The sequence below is a fragment of the Python bivittatus genome, unplaced genomic scaffold (assembly GCF_059951505.1).
Source record: "Python bivittatus isolate LINGU-HERP-01145 unplaced genomic scaffold, Pbiv_v1 ctg000980_np1212, whole genome shotgun sequence".
Taxonomy (NCBI): Eukaryota; Metazoa; Chordata; class Lepidosauria; order Squamata; family Pythonidae; genus Python; species Python bivittatus.
Window position 1 is genome coordinate 40,902,488 of NW_028277125.1, and position 18,634 is coordinate 40,921,121.

The 18,634-nt window shown below is 38.2% G+C and overlaps 2 protein-coding genes across 3 annotated transcripts in view; both read left to right on the forward strand.

Moving 5' to 3' along the window:
* The window catches only part of EFHD1 (EF-hand domain family member D1), a 34,206-nt gene extending 19,361 nt beyond the window's left edge, over window positions 1-14,845 (forward strand). Inside the window, exons 2-4 of the mRNA XM_007429375.4 lie at window positions 2,415-2,562; window positions 12,773-12,907; window positions 13,193-14,845. Coding sequence (XP_007429437.2) covers window positions 2,415-2,562; window positions 12,773-12,907; window positions 13,193-13,327 — 418 coding nt within the window. The 3' untranslated portion in view covers window positions 13,328-14,845. The remainder of the gene's footprint in view (window positions 1-2,414; window positions 2,563-12,772; window positions 12,908-13,192) is intronic.
* Window positions 14,846-18,355: 3,510 nt separating this feature from the next.
* The window catches only part of GIGYF2 (GRB10 interacting GYF protein 2), a 91,788-nt gene continuing 91,509 nt past the window's right edge, over window positions 18,356-18,634 (forward strand). For both annotated transcript variants that reach the window (XM_007429372.3, XM_007429373.3), the window contains exon 1: window positions 18,356-18,439. The gene's annotated coding sequence lies outside the window, so the exon portion shown is untranslated. The remainder of the gene's footprint in view (window positions 18,440-18,634) is intronic.

Here is an 18,634-nt window from a genome sequence, read left to right on the forward strand (position 1 = left end):
GAGAGTTGGTCGGTTTCCCTCTTGATGTCTGTTGTTTCCTATCATCAGTGCCAAGTAAGTAATCCATATCTTGCACATTGTCTCAGTATGGTAGCGGGCTGGATGAGGGAAAGCAAACAGTACAACAAATTTGTAAATAAAATTCTGATTTTGGAGTTTGAGGTTCAGCCTGTTTTGGATGAGGTTGTACTTTCTCTGAAAGAACAGGTTCACAGTCTGGGAGTGTTCCTTGATTTTCAATTGTAACTGGATTCACAGGCAGCAAATGTGGCGGAGAGTGGTTTTAGAGAAAAGGGTCTCTGAGTTGGGGTTGGTGGCAACTAGGCTACTTCCTGGTGCAAGGTACAAAGATCATATGCCTTTAATGTAGGATCTTCATTGATTACTACTTGCTGACTGGGCACAATTTCAGGAATGGAGTATTGACTTTAAAAGCCTTAAATGGCTTAGGTCATGACTGTTTAAAGGATCACCTCTCCCATTATGAACATGCCCAGTTGTTAAGTTCTGCAGAGGAGGCCTTTTTGAAAACGTTACTGCTGTCAGAGACCTGTCTTTGTAGCAGTCAGAAGAAAGTCTCCTTTGGCATTGCTGCCAGGCAAAGAAGTATGCTCCTGTGTTGCATTTGGCTCCTGCTCTCTCAGCATTTAGAAAATCTGTTTTTAAAAGAGTTGCATATTTTTTGCCAGGCTTTTAACTGATTTTAGTATTATTTTTGGGGTTTATTTTAGATCATTTTTCTCTCTCTTTAGCTGCCTTAAAAATAATTTGATTTAAGTCAAATAAATAATGAAATTCCTATTAGCTATAATTAGAGCTCTGAAAAAGAAAGTAGTATTGGCTCTTCTACAGCTACATTAATTGTGGCTTTTTTCCCTCCTAAAAGGTATTGTGGCAAGCATCTGAAAGACTAAGAACAGACCTGACTTCCCTGTCTGATTCTTTTTATTATGACTCCTAGGGTGTTCGTCCCCAGGCCCTGTCTCATCTGTGCACGTTATCTGTGTTCCCTGATTTCATTTTGCTCTTTTTTTTATTTCTTGTGAATCAGCCCTTCTTATCTACAAAACTGGTTTTTCTCTTTGTAGATTCATTTTTTTAAAAGTAACAGGAAGTGGGGGTGGGTAGCCAAGGGAACTTTCAGGCTAAAGAGGAACAATGAAAATTTAGCAATGATTCAACTTCTTTTTGCTCTCAGTGACAAGGAATTTTATGTATGTGAAGTGCTTTTGTGTTGCAAAACCTTATACCATCCAGTTGTAGATTTCAGTTCATCTAGAAACCAACATACTAATCTGTGTGCATGCACTAATTATACTGTAGGCATAGGATTCTTTGGTAATATTTTAAATCAGGAAGCCAAGGTTTTTTCATTAATAAGAAACAGATCTTTTTTTAATTTTCTCAAATTTTAAAACCACAGAGGATATTTTTAAACAGAAATGATAACAAAAACGACTATGGTGCCCCATTCAGAAATAAATGTCTGTTTTTTAAAAAAAAAGATTAGTTTTTTTTAATGGTTAGTTTCTAAAACTCGTTATGTATATCCGGATTATTTTTTGTCATCCTTGCACAAATCTTTTTCTTTGCTTATACACATGCCTGTCAGAGGATGAATAAGAAAATTAATCCACTCATGAAGTTGAGATTCCAATTAAAATTAAGTTTATTATTATATACAAACTTCTACCATAGAAGCAGATAAGGCTCACAGTCCCTTTTTACTCAACCTTGGGAAGGCCAGCACCTGAACCACCCATTTGCTTTACAGTGACTCTCAATGCAGAGCTACCTTGTTGTGTGACTTTCTTCCTCAGTGTAATTTTGGGTTCTTTTTCCAGCCACCACCTTGTCCAACTCTCCTGCCAACCGTCACATTGGATCTGGGTGAATCAATCTATTTCCTACTCAGTTAAGATTTGGATAATACTGAGAGGATTTTTCTCTCTCTATATAAGAGGAGTAATACCATATTGGGGACTAAAGGATGAATAGGATTGAATTAGAGCAAGAAAGGCCATTTTTTTCTTTTATGTATGAGTGATGGTCTATGCTTCATTTTTTATCTTGTGTAGTATACTTAATAATATACATGATGTTTCAGATATCCCAACCCTCTACTCTATTTTTCGTTTCTCTTTCTGCATAGAAAGCAAACTAATGACAGATTTGAGTTATATGACGTGGTTAGCTTCAAGTCTGATCCTGCTAAGGTAACACTGTGGGTGTGAGAGATAGATGAGCAGGAATTGTTGGCTGAAGTTGGAAGGTGGCATTTGGACTTTCATTATGACAGTAAAATATTTAGGAACTACACTAGTTAGTTTGAACTGTGTTATGTATTGAATGCTCTTCACCCTGTCAGCCAGGCAGTACAACAGTGTCCCTTTAATCTTTCTTTTTCTGCTTAGGTATGACTCTGGAAAGGATGGATACATTGACCTTATGGAATTGAAGCTGATGATGGAGAAACTTGGTGCACCTCAGACACATTTGGGTCTGAAGAATATGATCAAGGAAGTGGATGAAGACTTTGACGGCAAGCTCAGTTTCCGTGAGGTATGTGCTAGCAGGAAAGAAATGCAATGCAATAAGAATGTGGAACTTGGTTACTACTTCTGCTTTTCAGCTTCTGGATAAAACTAGATAAAATAGTTAAGAATAAGATTCAATGCCCTATTTAGAGTAACACAAGAGGATATTCAAGGACATAATTTCCCAGTGGAATTCCAAAGAATTGGCATTTGCTATTTATACATCTCCCCTATCCACCCCAAAATTTAAAATGTGGAAGTCTTGTGCTTTAAAGATAATGAATTCCAAATTCTGCAGTTTGACCTGATTTGTATATCATGTTAAGTCATGTTTACTTGACAGTAGTCTTCTTATTTATTAGATTTATATCCTGCCTTTATTTTGTGTAATTCAGGGTGGAGTGCATAATGCTCCTATTCTCATTTTCCCTATAACAAGAACCCTGTGAGTTGGATTGAGCTGAAAGAAAGTGATTCAAAGTCACCCAGCTGCCTTCCATGCCTAAGGGAGGATTAAAATGTACTTCAAGTGCTGGGAGTACACATTGCACTAAGCCATGCAGTAAATAATGGTACATAAAACATAATGGTTCTGTTCTTACTAAACACTAAGACATGATCTAATTTGCTTGGTTTTGACTCAGCACGTTGTGTAAACCTGGGCAGTAAGAACCATGGTTGGGCTGTAGGGAACATGTCTTAGATTTATAGGGCTTCTATCCTCTTCTTCCTCATCCTTCCCCTTGTATGCTCCAGTCATTCAGTCACTTCCTGCTTTGAGCAAACTAGGGATTGCTGTAATATCCAAACCAGAATTGGAAGACAGTTCAAAGGGTGTTTTCCAAACACGTTTTGCACACAAATAATATTTTATCCATATCAGATCCATTCATTTGTTGAAATTAATAGTGAATAGGTGAATTGTATGCGTGTAGAGAGCCAGGGAAGAGGACTTGAAGCAAATATTCAGAAACCATTATGTAAGCAAAAAGGACAGAAGTGTCCCTTAAGTCCCTGGAACAGAGATAGTATTAAGAAGATATTCAGGTTGGCCCCTGCTTGGAGTATAAGAGGGAAGGAAGGAGAAGAACAATCAGACTTGCAAGATTTTATTATAGCCTACTAATAAAGTATAGTTCTAGTCTTCCTCTGGAGTTGATTTTTGGGTCTGATCTAGTTCATGAGGCTGACAATGTATGAGGTGAGCAGCAGACATGCAAGTGCAGAGCCTGTTCATAAGCTTGACCTGGGGTTTGGCCTTCATGACATCTGAGTCAGGTTACTGTTAATAGGGGGACAGGGAGAGCCTTTTATCGCCCTACAAAAGTAGGCAATATTCAATTGCTGGGGGCTACCAAAAGACATCCAAATAATGGTTCTCCAACTTCAGATTCTGTGGCATGGTACAAAGTGGATAGTCCTGGACAAAGCAAGTACCTCTTTCTTTCAGATATCCTATGTACACTGTGAAAACATTCTTTATGGAACAGAAGTTTAAGATTATGATCCACTTTAAAAATGTTATTCTATATTTTCTTTTTATATGTACTATATGTGGGAACGGAGGAGTGTACCCTCTTTCTCAGCTTGCAAGAAGAAAAGAACCTTTACTCAGAAGCACTCTGGAGTCATGCATTAAAAATTAGCAACAGACCGACATTAGTTATATTATTGTATAAACTTGCGCCTACTATAATGGTTTTAGTTGTTTAATACTTATAGTGTAAACTGCCTGCCACATTAATAGTCAGATGTGCATAATAGACTGCTTGACACATCCCAGAGAGCCAAGAATCTCACAATATGCTATGAGGAACAAGGTTTTGTTATATAATTAAGGAGAAGTGCTTTGTGAAGGTGTCCAAAGCAGGTTCCCATGGTTAGTTCTTACGTGCATGCAGTTTGGATCTCCCTAAATATCAAAGCCAGAGAAATATGTACAGATTGTTTGATTTTGTCCAATTGCAAATAGTATACTCAGGTGATTGCTAAATGGAAATATAGCCTGTTGTAGTAAGTTTGGGGCAAGGGCAGATTGGCATCAATAAATTCCCTCATTCTAGGAGTGGAATTCAAGTGTGGGGAGACCCACAGTCACCATCTCAATTAGTAAGAATCTTATTTGTCATCAGATTTTGCGGGGAACATTTTCAAAGTGCTGTTTTGGAGTGCCCATTCCCAACTTCAATAAATAATGTGGAAAGAATTACCTCCTCACAGTTATTCATTTTCTAGTAATGTATATGTTTAATGTTTATAATTCTACATGGAACTGTTTTTGAAAGGTTTTGAGAATCTTCAGTTGATGTAGAATATTGCATGAGGCTATTGAACAGTAACTTGTCAGATTAAAAAAAAGCCTCACTGGGAATATCTCACATACTGGCTTTGATCAGTAAAATCCTGAATGGTTTAAGAGTAGACTATCTAAATGCATATGCATATGCCTCTTGTCCTGTGAAATTCTTCTAAGAAATTCTCCTCAGAGATTGCAGGAATGTTCTCTGGATTGTCTACAGAGGTTAGGTAAATGTTAAAAAGTTGTGGAGAGAGGAGAGATTCCTGAGGCACCCATAGAGTAGAAGTCTCCAGGCAGATCTCTCTCCTCCCACCATTACCAACTAGAACTGTCCTTTCATGAGGGGAGAAAACAATGCTGAACATTGCATCCCATTCCATTCCTTCAGTGATTGTCCAGAAGGATACCTGTCAGCCTTTAGAGGTAGATCAGGTCAGGAAACAGACACCACAAGAAATACTAGAACTCTACTAATATAGGTTATAATTACAGAGTCTTGAAAGCCTATCAGAGTTTCTCTTTCCCTCCTTCCAATATCCAGGAGAGTAAAGGGAGAACCAGAACCTTGAATTTCTTTCTTTCACACCCTCCTGTCTTTCTGGGCTTTGCTGATTTTCTTTTTCTTTTTCTTTTTGTAATGGCTGCTGCATGCTTTCTTCAAGGCTAGCTCTGTGCTCTTTTACAATACTATGGTTTACGATATTGAAGGTAGCTGAGAGATGAAGGTAGCTGAGGACCAGGAAGGTTGTACTCCCCTGATTCTGGTTTCTCCATAAGTTATCCACAAGTGTGACCAATGCATTTTCCATACTGCATCCAAGCAGTATGAAACCCGACTGCCAAGACTCCAAATAATCCACTTCCTTTAGGATTCTTTGCAATTGCAGGGCTACCACTTGCTCCATTCCTTCCCAAAAGAGGTAGATTGGAGATGGATCTAAAGTTGTTCAAAATAGTCAGATTGAGGGAAGGCTTCTTGAGCAGGGAGTACACCATAAGCTCCTATAAGTTGCTGGGAAAACTCCCTCGCTCAAAGAAATGTTGATTATTACTTAAATCCATCCTTGTTAACCAACTGTGAGGGATAGGGATCCATCTGGGAAATGGCAAAACTGACAACGTAGAACACTCTATCTGCTTCCTCAGGACTCACAGACTCAAAATGATACCCCAGTTATCTCCATTACCACTGTCCACTTGGAGTCCACCTCCTCTGAGCTGTTTTGTCTGCCAAATGCTGTGACAAACATCCTTCCCTAGAAGGAAGGAAGTTGCTTTTAAAATGGCCACTGGGTGACATTTGGCAGATATAAGGGCAGCAAAATAACTTCTTTTTGTTGCTTGAATCACCACTGTGTAGCCTCAGATGTGAGCTTGTACCAGCATCTGGTCAGACTCAAAACAGGTCTTCCTCCAGTAACTCTCTAGGCTTCTCCTGTGCCGCTTCATCTCCCTGAGGTCCTCAGTAAACCAAGGAGTTTGATGGATCTGCAAATGGGTAAAGGCTGCTCCAGTGCAATCCAGTCCAGAGCTCTAGATGCCCCTTTATTCCACCGAGTGATCAGAATGTCTGTTGTACTGCCTACCAGAGCCTCAGGAAATTCCCCAGTAGCCCTGTTAAAACCTGTAAGATCCATCTGACTCCTGGGGCAAACTGATGTAATAGGTCCTTCCCCACTGCAGAGATGTAGAGGAGTATGGAGATAATCTTGAAGAAGGAATGCAAGACCAGTTAAGTAAATGCCATCTTAGCTCTAAGGGGGAGGGGGGAAGAGAAAGAAAATCAAGATTGCCTCACCTTGATTCTCTTTGGTATAAGAGGGGGGACAGAGATACTTTGGCATTCAATATTCTATTATTATACCCTATAACAATACAGTTCCAGTGGTTCTTGGAACCAGTTTCTTGACTTGGCCTGTCTTGAAGGGCTGACAGGAAGGGAGTTGCTCCCCAAAACTCCAGCAATCTGTGCATAGCAAGGGATGAAATTAGGTACTCCCCACTTTCAGATCATGTTTCATCTCCCCTGAGAAAAAATAGATCTAGTGTGTCTGTATCCAACCCTGAATAAGTTGGGTTAGGTCCATGGTTGTTATGATGGCCATGAACTCCTAGATCACTCCTGACTCCTCACCACGGGAAGATAGGTTAAAATCTTGAACAGTAAACTGTAGTGGTAGTACTACACTGCATTACTACCCTACTGCTGATCCCTGTCCTGTTTTCCATCCTATGGTGGAGTCTTGATTTTGGGTGTGCAGATCAGGTTAGGTAAAGCCACTTTGTTTTGCTTCCCTCCCTGTTTATAATTGTCACAGCCATGGGGAGAATATTTGTCAATCACAGCACCACTGTGATTGGTGGATGTTTTAACAGATGACAAGACCTGAAGGCTTGCATAAGTACAGAGTGTATTTATACAGGTGCAATTTTGAAAGAACACTAAGCCCATATGGGAGGGTAGGCATGGCTTGCTGTGGGGAAAGCACCACTTTAGCATCAAAATGCCTAAGGGCAACTTAGGGGTATCTTGAGGTGGGTTAGGGATGAGATGAAAGCAGTGTTGTTAGGACATGGAAGAACAAAAAAATTGCATCTTGTATATTAGCAAGCATTGTATATTTCACCAGCATTGAATGTGTTTTACTGCTGAGCGTTGGTAGCTGTACCACAGAACAATTTTATAGTTGCCTGATTTTTAGGCTGAATCTTGCTGTACTGAATCTACTGCTACAGGGGAAAAAGGCATGAAAATTCCCTAGGTTGTTGTGCTCTATACTTTTGGACTTTGAAATGGTAACTTATTCCAGTCTATTTTTACATGTTTAATAAAGTTAATCTTTATTTCTACCAATTATCACTCTATCAATGTGTAACTAATTACCACATACCATTCCAGACCAGATCTCAGAGTGAATAAAGTGCATTTAAATCAACAGACTTGCTACAAGTAATTTATTTCAACAGAAATGACGACTACGTTTTTGTGCCTATTTATGTTGTTAGCAACTCTGTTCTATGGTTCAAAGTATGGGCAGAATGTCTGCTTTTGCTTTGAAATGTTGAGTTTGATTTGTTCTTTAGACTTCCTTTTTCTTTTTTTCCTAAAAAGGTTGTTACTATACCTAGGGCTACATTAGATTATTGCAAACAGATACTGAAAATCTAGTATTTTGCCACCACCTAGTGGTCATCCTCATTTCTGCAGCCTAGAGCTGGTAACCTTACTAGCAGATAGCAAAATGGGATCTGTATCTGTAAGCTCAGTAATATATAGATTTGCAAATGCAAGTTATGTTAGATTTCTTCAGGAGGAATTCATTCATGTCAGAGGTTTCTGGGAAGACAGTTGTACTCCTGAGAATTCTAAAGGGTATTTGCCTTTAAACGCTACAATATGATGTGTTTTGATTTGAGGCTTAGCTACCCATGGAAAAACGTGTTGCTTTGTTTCTTTTCTGAAAAGTGATTTGATTTGATACCTGAATGTACATATAATTCATACAACATAAGTTGTATGAATTATATCCATAAACATCAATACACATTGATATAATAATTGTGAAGAGTCTCTAAAAAGTCATGTGAATGTGAACATTCTGAAATCACTAGCTATGTATCCAGAATCTACTGTTCCTGTGCATAGAGATGGTCTGGATTTGGCAGCTGCCATCTGTGACCTCTTCCCAGCTGTTTGGATGAGTCATTCCCATGTGCTGCTGCTGCTGTTTTTTTTTTTTGCTCTGTCAGCTGGTACCACAATGTATTTCTCTATTCTTATAGCCAAATAGGGGAATCTGCCTGGTAATCCTGAGAACTATAGTTCCCCTACAAACAGCCATGTCAGTATACATACTGGGCTAGATTTATATTCTGTGAACTAGAGTCTCATTGAATTTGAAGAACTTCTTTTTAATAATAGATATATAAGGAAGCTTTTTTTGTGAAGGTGTTAATATTGATTCAAGGCAAGGAATTGGAAGTCTCCAATTTGTAATGATCTGTGCTGTACATATTGCAGTCCTAGCTTACATTTAGTTCTAACAGATCATCTTGCATGACCTGTTGACATATTTGTATTTGAAAGAAGAGTATACATAATTTATCTGGAATACTTTCCCAGTTAGCTAGGTTCTATATATCTTTCAGTTAGTAAAACATTATTGACACAAGGTTGCCAGCATGGACAAACTGCTAAACGTTATCTTTGTACCAGCTTCTTTGCAATGCAGTTCTGTTTGTTCATGAATAAGATAGACCAGTGAAATGGAGAAAATCCATTAACTCAGAGGTAATGAGCATTATTTACATGCAGAAACTGGGAAATTTGCTTTAATTTGGCCAACTATTTTATTTTTACTTTTACTTTACATTCTTCAGACAGGGTTCTAGAAGCCGGACATGTTTAAAATGTTCCAAGTCTTGACAACAGCTTCATATTGCTTGCCCAGGAAATTCTTGTACAAATCAGTGCATTTCTACCAATTCTAGCTTGTTTCTTATGCAGGGCAGTTTCTTGTCATCCTTATATCAAGAAATAAACTATACTGTTCTATCTGTATGGGCTTGCCATGGCTGCTTCCTGAAATGGCAACTATGGCAGAGAGAAAAACTCCCACAGTCAAGAACAACTTTGTCATGTTGAGATGAGAACAATAATTTGAAACAAGGGTTGACATGATGACATTCAGCGACTTTGTGGTTGTCAGCCATCAAAACTTCTTCTCTCCAAATATTGAGCCTGTATTGACACCAAGATATCAGTATGTGTACAACTGCTAGAAATTACCTTCCCACCTTAGCCACCTAGGTCTCAGTAATGATATGTATGCTCAGTTCTTATTAAAAGGATAATACAGTAGAAGGATTACAGTTAGCTGGCTAAGGTTTCTGCATAAGACTTTGGCTGGCTGTTGCCAACCAGAGTACAGTGGGCTTTTCCCCACTTCCATCTAACCATGGTATGAACATGTCCTGGCAACCTCTTTATTCTGCCATATTCTCCTGACTTTGCCTTCTTCATATCCCCAGCCCATGAATGAGACAGGCTTAAGTCATCCTTAGCTGCTCTGGTTTAAAGTAGTATTTTCTCCATTAAGCCAGCAGCAACCCATGAGAGTGTCATGGTGAGTATATTCTGACACACTTTACTGACTATTCCTTTGGCTCTAGGCAGTTTCCTCTGCTGCCATTCTTTTTTTTCTCCTCCAGAAGGAAACTCCACAGTTTTGAAAGAGTGCAAAACTTACTGTTAAAAGAACCTGTCATCTGATTGATGGGGCGAGTGAGTTGCCCAATAAAGCAAGAGAGGCAATCAGCTGCCAGGTGGGCCTTACTTTGATAGCAGAAACAAGCTCACCCAGCACTAATTGCCAGAGTTGCTTGAAAGGTGGGAGATTGGCTGTTTGATAAGATTGTTTTGAGGCAGGCTCAGCCTTTTTAAAAAAATACCAAACCTGGGGTCAAAACAAACCTGCTGCACAGCTTATTGTCACACTGGGGGAGCTACCTAGCAAGACTGGAGTCCCATTTTACTGAGTAGTCTATTCACCCCACTGATCACTGTTCAATGGCTTGGGAAGTACCTGATTTTGACAGATGACTCAGCCACATAGGCATTTATCAGTCATCCATCAATCACAGTAGGCTTGGGATTGGCAGAGAGTTTCCTACCAGTTGATGATATTCAGAAAGGGCTCAGCCAATGAGATACCCACAGTAGAAGATTTGATTATAAAATTGATGGACCTTGCTGAAATGGCAAAGCTGAACAGTTTGGTCAGGGGAAAAAATGATAAAGATTTTTTTAAAAGGCTGGAAGCATTATATGGACTTTTTGTCGAAAGAAGAAAAGACGAAATTGATGATTTAGGGATTAAAGAGGGTCAAAGAGGAAGGGGAAAGAGTAAGATGGCAATTACTCAACAGAAGGGTGGAAGTTGTAATTCTATTTTCTTTTTTCATTTCTTTTTTCCTTTCTCTTATTTTCTATATATTTTTATTAATCTTTTAATTTTGTATACTTTTATTGAATTGAAAAATTCTAATTAAAATATATATAAATGAGAAAGAATTCAACCAATGGCTTTCCATAACATGTTATGCACAACTGAAATTAGGGCATCACCATTTGGCAGTAAGCCAGAACAGATGCTATGGAGGCAGGATAGGTATTGCCAGTGGAGACAATACATTTTATGCAGATTTAATTTTCTGACAGCTCAAGAATGGGTAGATTGTACTTGAACCATGCCATGGAGGAAGATCCAATATTAAGATAGGATGACTCATGATTTGTCTTGAAATAAGACACGGGTAGAAAATTTGATGTCCTCCAGATGTTATGGGAAACAATTCCAAAATACTGAAGGGGATCAAATTGCCAACTTCTTACAATAAGACATCTTCATAATTGTTTATGTTTTTCCCACTGCATGAAAGCTTCTGTACATTGTCTAATATTAGGAGCAAAATAACATGCTGAGAGGAGAATCCAGAGATTGGATGTGTTAGCAGCTCAGTCCCTCCATCCTACTTTAGCCTTCAGCCTCTGTACTGTAGTGAGTAATGACTTCATCATCATGGCAGAGTCTTTGTTTACAGGCATGTTGAGCCAGAGAATGTGACTCACTGAGGAATTGTTAAGTACTGTACTGGCCCAGCAAATAGTACTAAGTGATTAGGTGAATACACCCATTCTAACTATGGCTTGTAACAGTTTAGCAGTTTTGTAATCTTCTCCCACCCATCCCTGGGGCATTTAGTGAGTTTTTAAATTTTTATTTCAAATGCTATATTAGTAAGCTGCTGGGAAAAGAGAATGAAAGCTTGGGAACAAACAGTTCTGCCAGATGCCTAACTTCCTGATTTTTTTAAAAAAAGGATGTAGTTATTGGAATCATTAGATTCTACTGTCCCCTAGTGAAAAAATCTGAGGTTTGCACAAAATAATAGTGAAATCAGTACTAATTATGTATAGGAAAAGTTGTGGCCAGAATTTGTCTGTAAAACTTGGTAAATTATTGTGTAGTTTATCTGCTAAGGGTTTATAATCTGTCCATATGTAAAGTGTAAACCTCCCAGAGTTGCTCTTTGAGTGAGATGGGCGGTGACTAAATTTGAAATATATATAAATAAATAAAGTGGAAATACATATTAAATCCATTGACATTTGGAATATAATGTAACTAGAAGCAATAACTTTTAATAAAATGATACCATTCTAAAAATTAGTAGTGTTTTGGTCTTCTCTCAAATGTCAACTTAGGTTTCTCATCAGAATAAGGGAGATAAAATGTATACAGGTATTCTTCATTCTGTTCCCATAAACTATTTACTTTTAATAACCTTCCTTAGAGAAGCTGTGTATTACTTGTTCCTCTTAATTGTTTGTGGAGGAGTTTGGACAAAACATCTTTCTGGTGGGTCTCGTCCTGTTAGTAGGCCCTAGTGGACTTACTAGGGTGTGGTGGCAGTGTTTCAGCAGAAAGGGGCTTCTTTTTAATTCCATTCCTTCTTAAAGCAATGTTACTGTGAAGGATTAATGGGAACTATTTTACAGTGCTGGCTGTATCACAGCTATCTGATGCTGTTGGAGTACTAAGCAGCTGCTCAAAGATACCAATTGCTGCTGCCAACTTTTGGGGTGGGAGGAGTAAAGGAAGTGACATGGGGGGAAAATGTTAACCCAGTCTTCCCCAGCGTAGTGTCCTCCGTATGTATAGTCTACAGTTACTGTAGTTATGGGAGCTTTTAGATAAATATTTAAATATGGAGTGATCCAGCCACAAATCTATTTTATCTACTTGGACCCTAAACAAGTATACTTTCTGAATAAATACAGAACGCTACTTTTGAATCTCCAATCTTAGACTTAGAGTTTAATTTTATCCATTTATTTTTTCTAAATAATTTCCCACTGTCTTTTTTTCCCTAGTTTCTGCTGATTTTCCATAAAGCTGCAGCTGGAGAACTTGAAGAAGACAGTGGATTGATGGCTTTAGCAAAGCTCTCTGAAATAGATGTGGCCCTTGAGGGAGTCAAAGGAGCCAAAAACTTTTTTGAAGCAAAGGTAAAAAAAAAAAATATGTAGGATCTCCAGGGGTTTTCCAAAGGTTGCCACAAATTGTTAAATGTGGAGAAAATTATGATACAAAGTGAATGTCTTTAACTTAGCTTAAATCAAATCAAATATTTGTCCTGGCCATGGAATGTGGCCCTTACAGTGCTACTCAAAGACTTAGTGCAATCTTTGTCCTTGCAAAAGCTGTGCACCTCTACAATAAGATAAACCCCATTGAATACAGTGGGATTTACTTATAAATAACAATATTACCATTCTATCCCTGAATTTTAGGTTCAAGCTTTGTCTTCAGCAAGCAAATTTGAAGCAGAAATAAAAGCAGAACAAGATGAGCGAAAACGTGAGGAAGAGGAAAGACGGCATCGCAGAGCAGCCTTCCGAGAACTCAAGTCAGCGTTCAGTCAGTAATTGAAACAACCTATCACCAGAAATTGGTGTACATTCTTACAAGCTTTGTCTGTGATTAGACAACCACCTAGATGGAAACAGAAGTGATATGAAGCCTCTTTTTTTCTTTTTCTTTTTGAAGCTCCTGTTTAGGTGCTGGAGGATATGCCACCAATGATGGCATTCAGAAGTTTATAAATGCTAGATGTGATTCAAATAGGCCATATGTTCTAATAATAATTGCTTAGAAGAATTAAATATCCTAATAATGGAATCCCATTGGCAGAAGATTGGAGCTCCTGATAAATAAATTGAATATTGGCAATTTTCTCCCTCGTCATTCTGAACAACCCTGCTAAAACAGTTATAAAATGTTCTTCAGAATTTCTTTCTATATAATGCTTGGTTCTGCTTTATTTTCAACAACAAGACCTTGTTTCTCAGATAAGCTGGAATGTCCCAATCCCTGATTTCCTTCTAAGTGATCTGTATTTTATAAAACAAGTTTCTGATGGTGGTACTAAGGGAAGATGGGATAAAGGGAGTTTCCAGTTATTAGATTTTGGCTGGGATCCAAAAATATTATTACCTGAATGGCAGCCATAACTCTTCATTCTACTGATTCAGCCTCTCCCCCCACTTAGATCTTAAGTACCTCTCAATTTTTCCATGACTGTCATGAGAAAATGTTCAAGGGACACCAGAGGCTGCAGCTGTAAAGAGGAGGCAGGAAATCCATACTGTACAAGTGGAATTCCATATGTACTTTTCTGGATCCAAGCTGCTATTTAAGAGTGCTGAATGAATCAAGGATACAACATTCATCATTCAGTTTTTTCTTCTTTCTCTGTAACAAAGCAAGGAACAATTCTGATCTTAGGTCTTCTGCCTGTACTTTTGTGGTCACATTCCTTTGTACCATCTGCATGGGACCATAGCCTTTTTTCCTTTTTCTTTCTGTGTATTGTAGTCATTGAGTTTTAAGAAGTAATGAAACGTCTATCAATAAGAGATGAAGGGAGCAGTATAGTTTAGGGCATGCTGGCTTTCCACTTTGGAAATCCTTATACTACTTGTGAATCCTTATTGAGAATTAAACTCCTTTTTGCAGAGTTACCACTTTCATAAAATATTGAAATTATTTGCCAGTTCCTACAGTTTCAGTTTGCAAGAAAAAATAGATTTCAAAGCAGAACTTGTAATATAGTTCAACAAGCTTGTACTCTATACAGAATTTACACCTGTGTATATGTCTGCATATATAGAGAAGAAAAATGTTTGCTGCTTTACTAATCTTGACATCGGATTGCAAACAAATATTTCATCTATTTCTTTGTTTTCACTTGTCATTTAGCTTTTTACACTGTGATACTAAACTGTGAGTGCAAAGTAATAAAAAGCAGCCTGTTGAATATACAATAGTGGGTAAAAGAATTGCTAGAAACTAAAACTGTATTTGCAAGTCCACAGACTATATTTGATAAAAATTGCATGTTTTAGCTAAAAATATTTATAATAAAAGTTTTTATACATCACAAAGTTGTGTGTGTGTTGCATATGTAAATAAAACTTATGTAAATAAGACTGGTAGAGGCTAAATTTGAAATCCTGTATCAAAGTAAAGTTTGCCTCCTTCAGGGAAGGTGGGTTTACATTTATCTCTGAAAAATATGAATCAGTACTTAGTTCCAAGATCAAAACTAAAGTATAATTGTGGAATTCCCATTAACTCTGTTGCTTTATCAATAACATAGCATTATTGCTATAACCACATGAATATATCTGGCTTGAACCCAGAAAGGATACTCCTTAATACTCATGAACCCAAGACTGAGCTGTTCTCATTTACTTTTGATATGTTCTGTCATTTAGTATTTGACTGCAATGTCATTGATCCAACTGTTTCCACTGTTTATAAAATTGCTCTGACTTGATCTGAATTAGTATGTACTAGTACAACCATTCTGAAGCTTCTGTTGAATGAAAGGGCCTGTAATTAGCTTTCTTGATTTGGTCTACTTCAGAGGTAGCAGCCATCAAAGCTTCAGAGATCCCTTTCTAGCAAAGCAAACAAAAAGTTCATGTTTTTGGAAATCCTTCTTAAACTCTGTGATAGGTCCTTGTTTACTGCAAGTACCTTTCAGAAAACAGAGACAGGAAGACAGTCTGAGGAAATTTAAGTGGTAAATTATAGCACATTTCATTGAAAGATGTTTAAACTATTTTTCTTTGAGCTCCACCTAGTGGATTATCTTTGAACTTAGTATTAATGTTTGAGTTGCAAGTGTAGAAATTGGTCAGTTGTAGAAATTGGCCATGTAGAAATTGGTCATAAATACCAGTCAATAAATGGAATGGAAGAAACAATTGGAGCAAATAAAGTTCCTCTTTGTCTTTGCAAGTTATATTTTCCTTTTGCCGAAGCTTTAAAGAGTGTTCAAAAAAACTTTTCTATTTGACTATGCAGTAGTATCAGTATTTATTTACAGAATTTGTATCCCACCGCAGAATCAATATTGCTGCATGGTTAATAATAAGTGTTTAAATCTTATTCCATCTTATGACCATTTTTCTGGTTAATTTTTTGCGTGAGTAAAATAAAATGGGGTAACAATTACAGAGTTATATTTGGGAGGGGAGTTTTTCAGCAGTTATTTTAGTCATTTGGGAAGCTGTTGTAAGATGGCAGTGGAGGAGAAGGAAACAGATCGGTTGCTACTGGCATGCATCAGTGATATAATTACTCCTTGGAAAGTGAGCTATGAATATGCAAGTGCTTACCATTTTAAATACCTGCATAATGAAGGAAGAAAAGAAATTTAAGGTAAGGAAAAATTGTTTAGCAGAGGGTAGAAGAATACCTTGCTATTTGTATTGACCTTTCCATTATTTATAATTATTTATATGATATCCATATGAGATATGAGAGCCAGCACAGTGTAGCAGTTAGGATGCTGAACTAAGACCAGGGAGCCCCAGGTTCAATCCTACCTTCAGCCACAGAAGTTCACTGGTGACTTTGGGCCAGTCACACATTCTCAGCCCACCTTCACAGAGTTGTTCAGAAAAATAGGAGGAGAGAGTGCTCTATTTGCCCCCTTGAGATCCTGGAGGAAAGGTTGTATAAATCTTTAACAATTTTTCACAGCCAATGTAATGTAGTCATTCAGGTATTGGATTGGCACCAGGAGACCCAGGTTTACCCTCAACCACAGAAACCCTGTCATAAGCATTCAGCCCTGCCAATCTCACAGGATTGTTGCTCTGGGGGAAAATGGGAGAAGGAAATGGTTTATATGTGACTTTAAGCTCCTACAAAAACATGAAGAAATAAATATATAAATATCATTATAAATGGCAAAGACTTTTTTTAAGAGTGTTTGGTCTCATTTCTGTATCTTTAAAAAATCTAATACACTGATGATTGTAAGCAAAGGCTAAATGGAAAATGAACATCCTGACCAAGTTGCACCTGTCTATGCATTTCAAATGAAGTGAAAGACGTGCTATTGATAGATCAAAGACAGAAAAATACAAATCTTAAATACAAGTGACATTTAGCTCCTATCAGCTGATATTGGTACTCTTGTAATAAATTAGGCAGAATCTGGTTGCATTTACCTAAAACTTGCAATGGTCAGATTAGATTAGTGCAATACATCCTTTAGAGATTGTTTTGTACGTTTCCTTATTTGGGTTTATATGCCATTCCAATCTGAAAATACTGATTTCTCAAAAAAGTGGGTCAAAACACAGGTGCTAGATTACAAACTGGACTGGCTACATGGAGCACATCTTTCAGTTCTGAAACTGCATTTAAATTGCTTGTGTTTACCTTTTCAGGCTCTATATAGCAATATGAAGCTACTTTCTTCCATGTGTGGCCTGTATGGATGCAGGAGTTATTTGAAATGCTTTCTCTGTGAGTTGTGAATTCTAAGATTAGGGAAATCTTGGTCCTTTTGGAAAGTGGCAGTCTTTGGAATGCATCTCTGAACCTATTTGCTTCCTCCCTCTGCAACACAAAGTATAAAGCTAGAGGACAGAAAGGCTTACCCAACAGTGCCACTGTTAATATACAAGCAAGATGCATTATGGCAAATAAGACTGCATGCTAGAAAAGAAAAAGCGATAGCAGCTGTAATCCCAGAGTTAGTATCTGTAAAGAGGGAGCTACTTGGCAATTGCACTGATGACAGTAAAGAATAAGATACAATGGGCAAACTGGGTGTAACCAGGTATGTGAACTTCTGAAATCCTGACTCCATCTGTCCTGAAATAAAATTATAGGTTCTTGTTCTTGCTTGAAGACAGAAACCAAGCCAGAACAATTAGATAGTTTTGCCTGAATGGATGACCAACATTCAGGTTGAATCTTATAATTTGCAGCTGCCGTATATGATTACAAAATTACTGAACTGTTTTGGAAGTATCTAGTGGTCATTGCTCTTGGAATTTGCCTTTTCCACTTATTGTGCTTTTCCAATACAAGACCAGCGTAGCGTGCTGTGTGAGAATCCTTTATCATGTTGTTGAAAACAAACTACCTTATATCCACGGAGTCTCTCAAAGCATTTTGCGATGAAAATTAAATCCTAACACAATGTAATACAAATTCAGAAAATACCAGACATACGTGACTTTAATTTTTTGGCAACCAGATAAACTGAAAAAATCTTTTACAGACATAGAGAACACGACGGAGCAAGGCATCTCCTCTTCGGCAGAGGGAATTCTTCAATATGACCATATCGCTAAACCATCATCGGCTTGCTTGGTTTGCCGTAGTGTGTTATGTGAACACAGCCGCTATGAAGCATAAGTCACGATTTATAGCTCAGGAATTTGTTGGAGAGCTCTTGTGTCGTCAAAATGGAGAGTAACTCCTCTCGCGCGGGTTAAACGATGATAAAAAAAAAAAAAAAAGAAAGAGCTTGACAAGCTACTGCAGACGCCCGCATTCGAAAGCTCTTCCTCGCTCCGCGAATTGCTTCCTCTTACCCATCTTACGGAAAGGGGCTGGGCCACGGCGTTGAGGTCACATGACCTTGCGTGGTGGCGCGGCAGCCATCTTGTGTTGTTGGGGCTGAGGATTGGCTTTGGATCCGAGAGACTCTTCGTCCGCGACCTCAGGTAAACCGGCTCGTGGTAGGCTTGTGTCTTCTCTTTCAGGTGCGACTTCTTACCGAGGTTCCATTTTTCTCTCCCGGTCTGTGTTCGGCTCATTGCCATGGTTTTTTTTTTGGCCTGAACACACCTAGGCCTTTCGTTGAGCACCGGCTTCCCATATGTCTCGTATCCGGGGAAGCGCCTGGAGACGGGCGAAAT